This window comes from Parasteatoda tepidariorum, chromosome 12 (assembly GCF_982258835.1).
Source record: "Parasteatoda tepidariorum strain Cologne lab strain chromosome 12, Ptep-v5.0, whole genome shotgun sequence".
In the NCBI taxonomy this organism is placed as follows: domain Eukaryota; kingdom Metazoa; phylum Arthropoda; class Arachnida; order Araneae; family Theridiidae; genus Parasteatoda; species Parasteatoda tepidariorum.
This window is the reverse complement of record NC_141766.1, coordinates 34549901-34565179: the sequence shown is the minus strand read 5'-3', so window position 1 is coordinate 34565179 and position 15279 is coordinate 34549901. Positions and strand designations below refer to the sequence as shown.

General features: G+C 29.2%; 1 protein-coding gene across 8 annotated transcripts in view; it reads right to left on the bottom strand.

Moving 5' to 3' along the window:
• Positions 1–15279, bottom strand: part of LOC107443336 (uncharacterized) — a 290292-nt gene that overhangs the window by 131696 nt on the left and 143317 nt on the right. Inside the window, exon 1 of one of the 8 annotated variants that reach the window (XM_043041037.3) lies at positions 5381–6140. The exons of 4 other annotated variants lie outside the window; for them this stretch is intronic. In XM_043041037.3, coding sequence (XP_042896971.2) covers positions 5381–5935 — 555 coding nt within the window. In that variant the 5' untranslated portion in view covers positions 5936–6140. Of the gene's footprint in view, positions 1–5380; positions 6141–15279 lie in introns of those variants that run through there. 3 more of the 8 variants (XM_043041045.3, XM_043041039.3, XM_043041043.3) reach the window with 3 other exon arrangements.

Here is a 15279-nt window from a genome sequence, read left to right as displayed (position 1 = left end):
TTTGTAGGTCTTTAGATCTAGATTATTTACCTTAAATTGACAAATTATTTTTACTCGTTAAAAATTCCTATATTTAAAATTTGATTTCGCAGGAACTATACGATTTTTTCACTTAAAGTTGCCATGTAAAATTACATTCTTTAAAATGTAAAAAAAAGCACATCTTACAATTCAAAATTTTTCGACTAATATTAAATAGATTAATATATATTTACTAAAAGTTATTTTTTGCACGGCATTATCTTTGGATGAACTAATTTTATAATTGTGTGCAAACATTTTTCAATTCGTCTTAAAAGTTCCCGAGATATGGCGAAATACCTAAAAAGTAAAATTAACATCAAGGGGTCCAAACATTGGACCGCTCTCCTGACCTAATTATTGGGACCATATTTTCCAGATTGCATTAGATTAAAAGTTATTCAGAGTGAACCGTTTTTTTAATTATTTATTTATTTCCGCACTGTTTGTAGGATCTTTACGTTTCAAGTCCCCAGATTAAATAGTAGAATATACTTCCGCTTTATATTTTGTCTAGCACTATAATGTCGAATAAGTTAACTGTATTTTAACACAATATAGCTTAAACAAAACAAAAAAGAATAACATATAATTTTTACATTCGAATTACTATAATCTTATATTGTTCCTACAACTAAAAAGAAACTTTGACAGATTAAATATTTATTTTATTCATTTACATTTATGAATTTATCATTTACATTATATTTAAGAAACGCGTAAAGTAAAAATTAAAATGAACGACATCACTCCATTTCAAATTGTTATTTTTTTTATGAAATAGAATTTTAAATTAATTTTTTGACACAGAACTATTAGTAAGTATATTTTTTCATTATTTTGTATTAATATAGGTGAAGAATATTATATTCAGCATTTTTATAATTTATAGTTATGAAATACAGAGCGAAATATGAAATACCGGTGTCTTTTTCTGCGTTAAAGGTAGAATCTGCCAAACAGTAATTTTTCAAATTTGCACTTATTTGCAGTTATTTAGATCTAAAAGAAACAGCTATTCATTATTGAAAATTCTTTAACTTACAAAATCAATTATTGATAAATTTTTGAATATGGAAGAAGAAAAAAATCTTTAACTACTTTTTTTGGATTTGAGTACGAATTTGTATCGAGGAACTTATTTGTTGTGGTTTTTGGAACATTTTATAAATTTTCTGTGCCATCGTGGAGAAATGGAAAAAAAAATTACCCTTCGTCCTATTAGACTTAAGAAAAGAATAAATTAAAAAGAAAAAGCCTGATTCATTATCATTAGCAAAATTATATTGTTTTTAACCATTTTCAAAAATCGCATCAATAGTTTCACTTTAATTTTCTTCATAACGATAATAATATAAATCACTTTCGTTTTCATCGCATTTAACGAAACTTAAGCGTTCTTCCAGTCAAGGGCGTTCGTTCGTAAACTCCTCTTCTAAGAGTAAAATATTGAACGATCGGCAGACAGAAGTGGAGAAAAATAATAATCAGCGTTTCATCCGTTTAATTTTTGATAATATAATTTATGATGTTCAAGTAATTTGACCATCATTACTTTTAGGTGAGTTCTTTTTAAGTTTTTAAAGTTAAGTTCTTTTCAAGTATGTCAGTTTATTTATTAACAATCTTCGAGTTCCACCAAACGATTATTTTATATTGCTGAAAACGATACTTTTTCCCCCACTATCGTTATTAATATTTTTATTAGATTACAACAACCATATAACCGCCCAAATTCGCATTTCGGCTAATTGTCGCAGCTTTTATAGCTTTATTTTTATGGCCTTATATTTTTTTTCACATTTTGATTGCATATTATGGACCTTAATGATCCGTATGATTTCGATTAAGATTTTATTATTTTTAAACTTATTTTTCTAAAAGTTTATTTTATTTTATAACCGTCGTTGAAGAACCGACCCAATGAGTTTACGACTACTAATATTCAAATCCGTAGCCTTGTAATTTTAAACCCAATCCAGAAGACAAGGGAACTCCTAGATCAAATATTGGGAGAAATCTGTCTTCATGAAGGACTTTTTGAAGGAACTAACCCGCATTTGCGTTACATGGAGAGGAAACTACGAAAACCTTCCATGGTTAGTCTGACGGCAAGGGAACTCTAATCCATGATCCATCTACTATTGAGGATATTTTACGTCAACACTGTGGTCGGTGCGAGACGGGTGCGGAATTCGTATCGACCAGCCACCGCTAGGTTTCGAACCTGGTTTACCTCTTTTGGGAGGCGATCGCTCTATCCCCCATGAGCCATCACTGTTCTTTTCCGACTTTTAAAAAATTTTCTCTAAATAATAGTAAAAAGGTTTGAGAATTCAAATCAATATTCGGTATAGAACAAGAAGTGAAGGATTAATTTGCGATATAAATTATCAAATTAAAAAAAAAGCAGGATGCTTAAGATAAAAAAAATAAATATATGAATGAACCCGGTAGCTAATGGAATTAAATAGTAACCAAACAAAAATTTAAATATTTGGGTCTGAGGAACTAAACAGACTTTAAATTTATTTTTATTTTTTTCCTTTCTGGAATTATAAATTTTCTTACAGAAAATTTAAAACGAGACAGAAAGCAAGAATATTTCTCACAATTAATAATCGATTAAAAAACATAAAAACGTATATTTTATTTAAAAAATGTTTTAAGTCTTTAAAAAAAATAAAATCACAGACAAGTCAATATTTCTTATAATTTCGAAAATTTAGTGACAATTTTAAAATTTAAAAAAATAAATAAAAGAATGATTGTACAGTATAACAGTTAAACCATATTTTTGGTAACAAAAGAGTTGAACACTTAAAGAAATATATTAGATTTCATTTTTAGAACCTCATAAGCCAAAGGATGATTTTTCAAATTTTTTTTAAAAACTTTTAAGACATAATTTTCCTTTGGCATATAAAATTGACTAAACATCTATAAAATTTCGTGAAAAAATTATCTGTAAGTCAATTTCCTGGCTCGTCCGAAACTTCTTTTAAACTTTAATTTATTTAAAAAATTTTTACACCAACATTTCAATAATTAAAGTAGTATTAGTAAACTATCTATATTTGAAGGTGTAAAAAAAATTTTTTGAATCCGTTTAATTATTTCACTCACCAAAACGAATCATTTGAAAGTTTGTTCTAAGGTTTTCACGTGATCTTCCTGCCCCAGGGAACTTTTCGAATATTTTAGGAAAAAATGAAGAATTTTTAATCTTACGTCTGCAACACTGTTTATAACCACCATTCTGTTGAATTGATTGATTGCTTTGATGACATTTTCTAAGCCAGTGGATTGATTTAACAGTTAGCCAGCACCGTTAACCCTTTGAAGCAGATTCTAATTAAACAAATTTTCCATACTTTTTTTTATCATTTTGTATTAATTTAAGTCAAATTCAGAGAAAAACATTATATTTAGCATTTTAATAATTTATTGTTATAAAATACAGTATGAAACAACTGTGTCTTTTTCTGCGTTTAAGATAAAATCTACCAAACACAGCTCACTTCAAAAAAATAATTTTTCAAATTTGCAGTTATTTAGATCTAAAAGAAACAGTTATTCATCATTGACATTTCTTTAATTCACAAAATCAATTATTGATAAATAAATTTTTTTTCTTTCTTCAAACTACTTTTTTTTTGGATTTTATATTTTAATACAAATATTATTCTGATAATTTTAACAGATTTTTCGTAACTATAAGACTGTTTTTTATAATTTAAAAAATAACAAAATATATTTTTGCTTGCAATTAGAGTGGCAGAAAAATATAATGAAACAAATAAATAAATGGGACACCGGTGTCCCATCTACGTCAAAGGGTCAAAGTGAGTTTTCTCCTCAGTGCCTTATGAAGAGTAAGTATGAATTTCTTAGATTTTTTAAATCACTTTTATTTTTAAAGAATAAGTGATTTAAAAATGTTAAGTTTTTGAAGAATCGTCCAAATTCGTTTTGCGCTTACAGATATCTACAAACAATATTAATAATCTTCATTACTGCGAAAAACGTTGTGTTCGCTTCAAATTTTAATGGATTAGTTCTTTACTGGTTCAATTGATACACAAGTTAATTCAGTTAATATGTAAGAGCCAGAAACAGCTAGACAGCGCCAAAATCGAACAATTTTAAATACAAGAGGAAACTAAATCAGACTATGTTGAGTGAAAAGACAAATGAGAAAAGGGAGGTAAAAAAAATAGTAGGAGGTAAAGATCACTAGGATTCCTCAGGGACATGAATCTAAAGAAAAAAAAGATTTTTTACTTTAAAAAAAAAAAAAAACTATATTTTAAATGTTTTGTTTAAAAACAATATCTTTTTAACTTTTTTTTTTAGTTAAACGACAATTAGATAATATTATTATTGAAAAAATCACAAATATGGCCTAAAGCAGGAGCACGGGTGAGATAAAAAAAGAAAAAAAATTCTAAAAAAATATCAATGAGAAAATAAAACACCCAAGATAGATGAATATAATGAAGAGCTGATTCGAGTTTTTTCATATTATAGTAATTTTATTTTTTTACATAGAGAATTTTAGAAATCAGCGAAAAAATTAGTACTAATATTGTTCGAATATTATAATTGAATAAAAGATCAAAATCCTCAAATGTAAAAGAACTATAGAATAAGCACATGCTAATTTCACTGTAGCAAATATATCTTTTGGAAATATTTTAGCTAAAATTAGAGGGGAGAAAAACAGATTGCACGTATATAATATTATCAGAATACAATTGGGAGTTAAAAAATTTTAAGATATATTTACAATTTATTAATAAAAAAAAACTATCACTTATTTTATAAAAAAAAAAGATAGATTTGATTACCAACCTATTATCTATATAACCTATCAATTTGTGTTAAAAGTAAATTAATTTACCGAATTACGGCAAATTTACAACAAAAAGATAGATTTGATTACTAACCTATTATCTATTTAACCTATCAATTTGAGTTAAAAGTAAATTAATTTACCGAATTACGGCAAATTTACAAAAAAAAGATAGATTTGATTACTAACCTATTATCTATTTAACCTATCGATCTGAGTTTAAAGTAAATTATTTTACCGATTTACGGCAAATTTACAACAAAAATAACCTCAAAAGTACACAAAATTTTAACCTTCTACGAGAAGATATATTAATATTAAGTAATAATTCTAAAAATCGACATTGAAAAAAATTGATTTAAAAAACGCTTTAATTTTTTTTAATAAGGTACTTTATATATTTAAAATTCGCTTAATAAAGGAAAGAAAATTAAATCAATGCTTCAAATAATTAAAACAAATTATTTTCAAAAAAGAGAACCAAAAAAAAAAATAATAACATACTTTCGATTTTTTCGAGGGTGTTGTGACAAGTCTGGTGGTAGTGCGGGTTACTGTCCTAACTCTTTGAGGGGTGTCATTTTTCGATGAGGTGACAGTTGTTTCAGTCACCGTTTTATTATCACCATTCGTAGAACTGACCTGCTTGACCACACGAGTGGTGTGATGTACCGTACCACCACTACCAGTACGCTCCACTGTGGTCACCTCTGGCTCAGTGCTCCTACAAACGGTAGTTTCTCCTGGTATAATTCTGGATGTGCGAACTACAGTGGTCTCTCCTGGAATAATTCTGGACGTTTTCACAACTGTCGTTTCTCCGGGAACGACGCGTGATGTCCGGATAATTTTCGAGGACGTCTCTCCTGGAATTACTCTGGACGTCCGCACAACAGTTGTTTCTCCTGGTTCAACAGTCCGGGAAGTCCGGACTACTGTTGTCTCACCCGGCTCCATTCGGGAGGTCCGAATGACAGTGGTCCCTCCCGGCTCGACCCGGGACGAAACACGGCTGCGGGTTACCGTACGGCGATCGGAATGAGTAGTCGACGAATCCATGACCCTTAACGCAGGGTAACAAATCTATGACTGGAGAAAAAGTGAAGCGATCGGCTCGACAAGTCTTTGCCGGCCTACGATAAGAAAACCACTCTGGTTGCTTCTTTGCGGCCTACACAAACACAGACTGAACACCCCTACGACTACTCGTCTAAGGAGAAAAAACAATAGCACACTTAAAGGTGAGCAAAAAAGAAAGTACGCCGAAATTAGTATATTCGATTCAGTCTGTCACGCTTTTTCCGATGTTTATTTGCATACGGTTTGCGGTAAAAGATATGTCTTATCGCGGTGACAGTATAGAAGGATATTAAAGAAGTAAAAAGTTTATAAAAATCAAAAGTAAATATTGATCTTTTGGGTTAAATATTAATATCAAAACTTCCGCGAGTAATTTCCAAAAATAGTTAAATCGCATTTCAAATTAGAATGTTCGCAAGCGTTTATAGAAAAGATATACTTATAATACAATGTTTATTTTTTAACAAATCAATTTCCAAAAATAGTTAAATCGTATTTCGAATTGGAATGTTCGTAAGCGTTTATGAAAAGATATACTCATAATTCAATGTTCATTTTTTAACATATAAATTTTTTAACAAATCAATTTCCAAAAATAGTTAAATCGCATTTCAAATTGGAATGTTCGTAAGCGTTTATGAAAAGATATACTTATAATACAATGTTTATTTTTTAACATATCAATTTTTTAACAAATCAATTTCCAAAAATAGTTAAATCGCATTTCAAATTGGAATGTTCGTAAGCGTTTATGAAAAGATATACTTATAATACAATGTTTATTTTTTAACATATCAATTTTTTAACAAATCAATTTCCAAAAATAGTTAAATCGCATTTCAAATTGGAATATTCGTAAGCGTTTATGAAAAGATATACTTATAATACAATGTTTATTTTTTAACATCAATTTTTTAACAAATCAATTTCCAAAAATAGTTAAATCGCATTTCAAATTGGAATGTTCGTAAGCGTTTATGAAAAGATATACTTATAATACAATGTTTATTTTTTAACATCAATTTTTTAACAAATCAATTTCCAAAAAATAATTAAATCGCATTTCAAATTGGAATGTTTGCAAGCGTTTATAAAAAGATACATTTATAAAAAAATGTTTATTTTTTAACATATCGGATTGATTAATATTAAGAGTGTTTTCATAAAGTAGATAAAATCACGGATACGGAATTGAAATATCCGTGAACGTTTTCTTGGTGTATTCAATAAAAAATTATCTTCACTATGGAATTCGTTTAGTATTATACGATTGCGCTAACGATATTTTAGTATTATACGTGTACGCCGAAATTAGTATATTCGATTCAGTCTGTCACGCTTTTTCCGATGTTTATTTGCATACGGTTTGCGTTGTCTTATTGCAGTGACAGTATTAAGGATATTAAAGAAGTAAAAAGTTTATAAAAATCAAAAGTAAATATTGATCTTTTGGGTTAAATATTAATATCAAAACTTCCGAGAGTAATTTCCAAAAATAGTTAAATCGCCTTCAAATTGGAATGTTCGTAAGCGTTTATGAAAATATATATATTTATAATACAATGTTTGTTTTTTAACATATCGGATTGATTAATATTAAGAGTGTTTTTCATAAAGTAGATAAAATCACGGATACGGAATTGAAATATCCGTGAACGTTTTCTTGGTGTAATATTCAACAAAAAATTATCCTCACTTTGGAATTCGTTTAGTATTATACGATTGCACTAACGATATTTTAGTATTATACGTGTACGCCGAAATTAGTACATTCGATTCAGTCTGTCACGCTTTTTCCGATGTTTATTTGCATACGGTTTGCGTTGTCCTATTGCGGTGACAGTATTAAGGATATTAAAGAAGTAAAAAGTTTATAAAAATCAAAAGTAAATATTGATCTTTTGGGTTAAATTATTTATATCAAAACTTCCGAGAGTAATTTCCAAAAATAGTTAAAACGCATTTCAAATTGGAATATTCGTAAGCGTTTATGAAAAGATATACTTATAATACAATGTTTATTTTTTAACATATCAATTTTTTAACATATCAGTTTCCAGAAATAGTTAAATCGCATTTCAAATTGGAATATTCGTAAGCGTTTATTAAAAGATATACTTATAATACAATGTTTATTTTTTAACATATCAATTTTTTAACAAATCAATTTCCAAAAATAGTTAAATCGCATTTCAAATTGAAATGCTCGTAAGCGTTGATAAAAATATATACTTATAATACAATGTTTATTTCTTAACGTATAAATTTTTTAACAAATCAATTTCCAAAAATAGTTAAATCGCATTTCAAATTGGAATGTTCATAAGCGTTTAGGAAAAGATATATTTATAAAACAGTGTTTATTTTTTAACATATCGGATTGATTAATATTAAGAGTGTTTTCATAAAGTAGATAAAATCACGGATACGGAATTGAAATATCCGTGAACGCTTTCTTGGAGTAATATTCAATAAAAAAACATCTTCACTTTGGAATTCGTTTAGTAACTATAAGATTGCAATATATAAAATAATAAATAAATCTGTTCAGAGTTTTCCAAATTATTACGTATTACGAAAAAAGATTAAATGCAAGTGCAGAAAAGGAAGTGATTTATTTTTAACAAGAGAACAATCTATAGAAAATATGGAATGTTCCTTTTATTACAAAATACAGCATATGACTGAAAATATTATTTTTCATGTATATATTAGAGGTAATATTCAGTATAAATCGGTCATTTCAGTACTTCATGTTACTAGTATAGAGTTTAATTAAATGCAATACATTATTATAATTTTACATACAGTATATTTTTAAAATACACATTATTTTTATTTATTTGTTTATTACGTTTTCGAACTCCGCAGTTATATTTTGAGAATGCTTTTATACAGTTATAAATATTTTGCTCTTATATTGAGTAGTGAATTGCACAATAGTGAAATTAAATAAATAAACACATATTTTTGTTGCAAAAACATTGAGCTCAAATACTTGTAAAAATGTATTACAATTAAATAAATGACAAAACAAAAGTCAGCTTTAATCTTTTTTTTAGTTTATTATATACTTTATAACCGACCCAATTTTGAGTTTACAACTACCAAGCTACAACACCGTAGCCTTGTAATTTTGAACCCAATCCAGAAGACAAAAGAACTCCTGGATCACGTATTGAGAAAAATTTGCCTTTGGGAAGTCTTTTTGGTGAAGCTAGCCTGCATTTACGTTACATGGCGAGGAAAACCACGAAAACTTCTCAGGGTAAGCCCGACGGCAAGGAGATTCTAACCCATGATCAGTCTACCACTGAGGATATTTTACATCAGCGCTGTGGTTGGGGCGAGCCAGGACAGAATTCGTATCGATTAGCCATTGCTGGGATTCGAGCCTGGATCACCTTATTGGGAGGCGTGCCTATGGTTGTCGTATTTTTAACCATTTCGACATTTTAACTATGTTGATACATTATTATCGTACCAGCACTTTTACACTCAACAGAACATACACTATAAAATTGCTGAGAGCCTTCATGGCTCTTGCTTCCCAATGAAATGACCCGGGTTTGAATCCCAGCGATGACAGATCAAAACAAATTCTGCAACCAGGTCGCACCGATCACAGCGCTGATGCGAAAATATCCTCTGCATTAGACGGATCACGGGTTAGAGTCCCCTTCCCGTCAGGCTAACCGTGGGAGGTTTTCCTCACCATACAACGCAACTGCGAATTGGATCCATGAAAAAGTCGTCCACGAAGGCAAATTTCTCCCCAATACTTGATTTAGGAGTTCCCTTGCCTTTTGGATTGGGTTCAAAATTACAAGGCTACGGGGTTGAACATTGGTAATCGCAAATTCAAAATTGGGTCGGCTGTTCAACGAAAGTTATAAAAATAAAATAATAGATTAAATTGCAGAAGAAATCACTTAAAATGCAGAAGATTCTATGGAGCTTTTAATTTTTACTCCTTATTCAAAGATTAAAAAGAACAATTATTGAAATATAGTGTTTTAATAGGGTAAACCAACCAGTGAAGGAACATTTCATATATATTGATTAAAAATGAGAATTTGAAAGTTTTTCTTTAGATTGATTGGTAACAATAGCTTACTGCCAAACAAAAGGAAGTTATCTAGCAATGTTTTGGATTACCTGGTCAAATAAACTTCTCTGGAAAAATGTTTGAAGTTGTTATTATCTCTGCAACACCTTGTTTCTTTGAAAAAATTATAAGGTGAGTGTTTGTATTTATATGTTTGAAGTGGAATTAATTGCAAGTAATAGTTTTATTTCTCTCACTGTGAAAAAGAGAATTCAAAATATAGTTATTGAAGTTACGTTTTACTTTTTTTTAAGCATCATAGCATAATAAAGTACTGAGATAAGGGGGTGTTTATTCACTGGATCACCAAAGATGAAAAACCAGTGAAGGAACAATAGTGTTCATTTACTGTTTTCTTTTTCTAAGTTAATGAAAATAAAAGATAAACTTTAATTTTCTTGTACCTTTAGTGATGTTCCGCATCAAAAGTATGTTAAAAATACGAAAAACAACTTCTAACCAGTGAGGGAACAGGCATGTTCCTTTACTGGGCATAGATTTCCCAGTGAATGAACAGTATGTGTTAATATGTTGACACTTTAATTTTCAATTCATGATTACAAAAAAAAGTTAATATTTTCCAAGTATTTATATGTTATAATTTCAAGAATAGGCTTGTTTTTAAATATTTGTATGGCTTATAAATTCATAAAGAGCATTAAAAAATGACCAAAATTAAGTGTTCCTTTACTGGGTGTTCATTCACTGGTAAGAGCTGTTCCTTCACTTGGTCTTCTTACTACTTGTTATTTGAACCTCCAAAACTTTAAAACAATATTATGTAAGTTCTCTACAACTTTTTTCATAATTTGCAATTAGTAACAAATATGTTGACACTGTCATTTAACTAAAATTACGAATTTTGAAATTAATATGATTTTTTAAAAGGCAAGCGAAGCTTAAGCGTTCCTTCACTGGTTAGTTTAGTTTACCCTACAATCAGCTCAAATAAACGATCCCTTATCTATCAAATAACTCTTTTAATACTACTAAAAGCTTAACATCGTATATTTTGCAGCAATTAATGACCTACAACATGGATTAGGCTAAAGCATAACGAAAATCCCACGATGTCATAATTTGAGCAAGCAATGAAAGCCCATAAACCCCCACATATGTGTAAATGTAATTATTTCTAAAAAAAGTACAAAATTTGAATGTATATTTTCAAAATGACGAAGATTTAAAGCTTAGTGGAGAAAGACAGAAAATGAAGTGCAAATGCAGAAGAGCTGTTCATTATCTATTGGCTGATAGATATTTGAGTTGGTTGAGTCATCCGAGTATTTTATTTTTGTTCCAGAAATATATAACCCTTTAATTAAACTAGTAAATTAAATTTTTCAATTACGCAAATTACATATCAATGAAGAATATCGTAAGACATGTACATTTTTACCAAGCATCTTAGAATATTTATCATTACATTGAAAAAAATAATGAGAATTTCTATGTTATTTGATTGATTGTTATTTGAGAAACAATCAGAGTAGCTAGCCATTAATAAAATAAAATTATATTATTAATTAAATTAGTTTCTCTAAATTAGTTTCAAAATTAAATTATATATTAAATTAAATCAGTTTCTCAAGGTTTAAAAAGGAAAACTTTAAGAAATGAATTAAGAGTCTGGAGTCGCACCCTATAGTTTGTAATATCATCTAAAGATTCAATTAAGTTCTAAACGTGATATTTAAATAAATGCGTCAAACCTCAAGATTGCAACCTTTCAATTTAAAACAACAGTTTTGAAATTAAACCGCAGATTTGTATTGAAAAAAAAGTGTTCTTGAACACCTTGTAGAGTGCGTAAAAAAAAACAAATAGACCTCCCTTAAAAAAATAATAGAAAAATTTGCACACAATTCATTTTTACCAAAATAATTTCATGCAAAATATAACTTCTAGTAAAAATTTATTACTTTATTTAATAACAGTAGAAAAACCTTTGAATTGTAAGATACAAAAATTTTTACAGCATTTCAAAGAATGCAATTTTAAATGGTCTAATACGAAATTTGAGCAAAATCGGTTGAATAGTTTCTGAGAAATCGAATTTTGAAAGAGTCGTATTTTTATTAAATCATTTATTCTAATTTGAAAATCAACTTCCAATTTATTCATTCCTCAGTTGAAAGGTGAATTTCAGAATTTGATTTTGTACTTAATACTTTTGTAAGACAGAATCGACAGAAAGACAAATTACGAATGAGCACAGACAACGGAGGTGACAGGAGGACCTGATGTGTCGGTCAAGGAGGGGATTATCTACAGCAGTAGTTTCGAAATGGCATGCAGCAGAACCCTTGGGTTCCGTGAAGGAGTTTAAAGGGTTCCGTGAGTTAGTAGTTTTTATAACCTGTGATTAGTTTTGAAACCTCTGATTATATTTAGATCCAACCTATAATTCAAATTGATCTTATGGTTGCCTCTATGAAATTATTTCAAGTAAAATGCCAATGAAATAGAAATGGCATTTTTTAAAGAAAAATGTATTTTCAATAACAATATATTGAACAAATTATGAAAAAAGCAAGCATATATAAAATAGTGAGGAAAATTCTAAAACGATATTGAAATCTGTTGAATTACTAGTGAGGAAAGGAAAGGGAAAAACATCAAAACCAGTTTAATTGCAGATGAAATTTAAATGTGTGGTTAATAATCCTTTTTAATATATATATATATATATATATATATATATATATATATATATATATATATATATAAATTTTTTTTTTTTTTTACAGGCATTTAAATTGAAATGTTTAGTCCTACCTTCTTCAATAGTGATTCGTTAAATATCGATGGTGTTTTTATTTTTTCCTCGCTGAATTTGCGATACTAAATGTGTGATTTGTTAAATTGAATTTTAACAAGATTTCTTAAAACATATTTTAAGGGCGTTGATTACAGAACATCTTCTATATGCAGTAGAGTCCAAAATTAAGGATACAGACATCAAAAATGGATTTCTTGACAAAAACGACTTTTTTGATACACGTCAATGAAATTTGGCGTGTATGAAAAAAAAATTTGTATCTTAGGGTATAGAGCGTTCGTCTCCAAAATGATGGAACTAAGTTCGAATCCCAACGGTGGCTGATTGATACGAATTCTGCTCTCAGCTCGCACCGACCACAATGCTGACGTGAAATATCCTCAGAGTTAGATGGATCATGGGTTAGAATCCTCTCGTCGTTGTAACCCAACGGAAGAGGTTAACCGTAGAGGTTTTCATGTTTTCGCCTTCCATGTAACGCAATTGAGGGTTAGTTCCATCAAAAAGTCCTCAAAGAAAGCTAGTTTTCCCACTGTTTGATTCAAGGATTCTCTTGTCTGCTGGGTTGGGTTCAAAATTACAAGTCGACGAAGTTGAACATTGGTAGTCGTAAACTCAAAGTTGCGTCGGCTGCTAAACGTAGGTTATAAAATAAAATACACCTCAATGTAATTTGACGTTTATGAAAAAAATCATATCAAAAATTTCAGGGGCATCTATCAATGAAAATTTATACACGTCAATATTATTTGGATAACTTTAATAACAAAATAAAAGGCACAAGAAATAAATATAAATCAATATGATACTTCATACAGCTATATGAGCAATTACAGTGATACTCATCGTGTTTTGGAGGTTTCTGATCAATTTCAAGTTTATAAACAAACTAATAATTCCCAGTTGTTAAAACCAACTAAGTTATAACAGAAAACATAAGCGAAGGATAATTTAAAAAATAAGTTTTTGTCGATTCCATATAAAATATGAACACGCACGAAATAGGTAAACAAAACTGACGCAATAAATAACGGCCCTCTCTTTCACAATATAAGTTTAATCCTCTTAACTTGTGAAGAACAACTTAGAAGAAATCTTTCATATGTATACTGTTTTTTTAGCGTGTAAGGTAAGGTAGTGAACTCTACATCACTACCGAAATACATCCCACTCGCCAAGGTTGGAATGAGGGCAAATCGTGAAAAACACAGATGGACATCCACCTGCTAGCCTAACTTCAACTGGTCCTTCATTTGACATTCGCCTTGTTTTCCTTACAATGGTACAAAGAATTAAAATGTGTTTAGTCTTATTAACACTACGCAAGGTCGTCACAGAACATATTTATTTTCATAATAGGAGCACTTACTAAGTCCGTCAGACCAATTAGACTGTAGAATGAATGGAAAGCATAAAATTGTTCTTTAAAGTCTATATTATGAAGGCATTTCATCATTGTTAATTGCTCCAAGAAGAACGGGGAGTGGGTGGAAATTACCACGTGGTATAAATATTTATAGGTAGCTTTTTTTTCAAAACATGTTGTGCACTTTATAAGGAGATCTGAAGAGATGTTTATTTATTACTCAGCATATTAGTCATAATTATATTTAGGTCACTTGATTGGTATTAATGAAGTATTCGTAACTACTAACTTTTGCGGTGTACACTCGGTTTCACTCAGAGAGAGTATGGGGAGTTTCTAAAAAGGGCTTAATAACTACTTTCCTCTGTGGAAAAAAAAGAGGTAAAATTCTAGTGGAGTAAAAATATATTCTAACTTGTCAACTATTTAACTCGGTGAAAAAATTAAAGCAGAGGTAAAATTTAAACTGAAATGGAGTAAAAATATATTCTAACGTCAACTACTTTCCTCGGTGGAAAAATAAAAACAGAGGTAAAATTCTAACTGAAGTGGTGGAGTAAAAATATATTCTAATATGTTAACTATTTAACTCGGTGAAAAAGTTAAAGCAGAGTTAAAATTTTAACTGAAGTAGAGTAAAAATATGTTCTAACGTTAACTACTTTCCTCGGTGGAAAAATTAAAGCAGAGGTAAAATTTTTGCTGAAATGGAGTGAAAATATATTCTAACGATAACTACTTTCCTCAGTGGAAAAATAAAAGCAGAGGTAAAATTCTAACTGAAGTGGAGTAAAAATATATTCTAATATGTCAACTATTTAACTCAGTGAAAAAGTAAAAGCAGAGTTAAAATTTTAACTGAAGTAGAGTAAAAATATGTTCTAACGTTAACTACTTTCCTCGGTGGAAAAATTAAAGCAGAGGTAAAATTTTTGCTGAAATGGAGTGAAAATATATTCTAACGATAACTACTTTCCTCAGTGGAAAAATAAAAGGAGAGGTAAAATTCTAACTGAAGTGGAGTAAAAATATATTCTAATATGTCAACTATTTAACTCAGTGAAAAA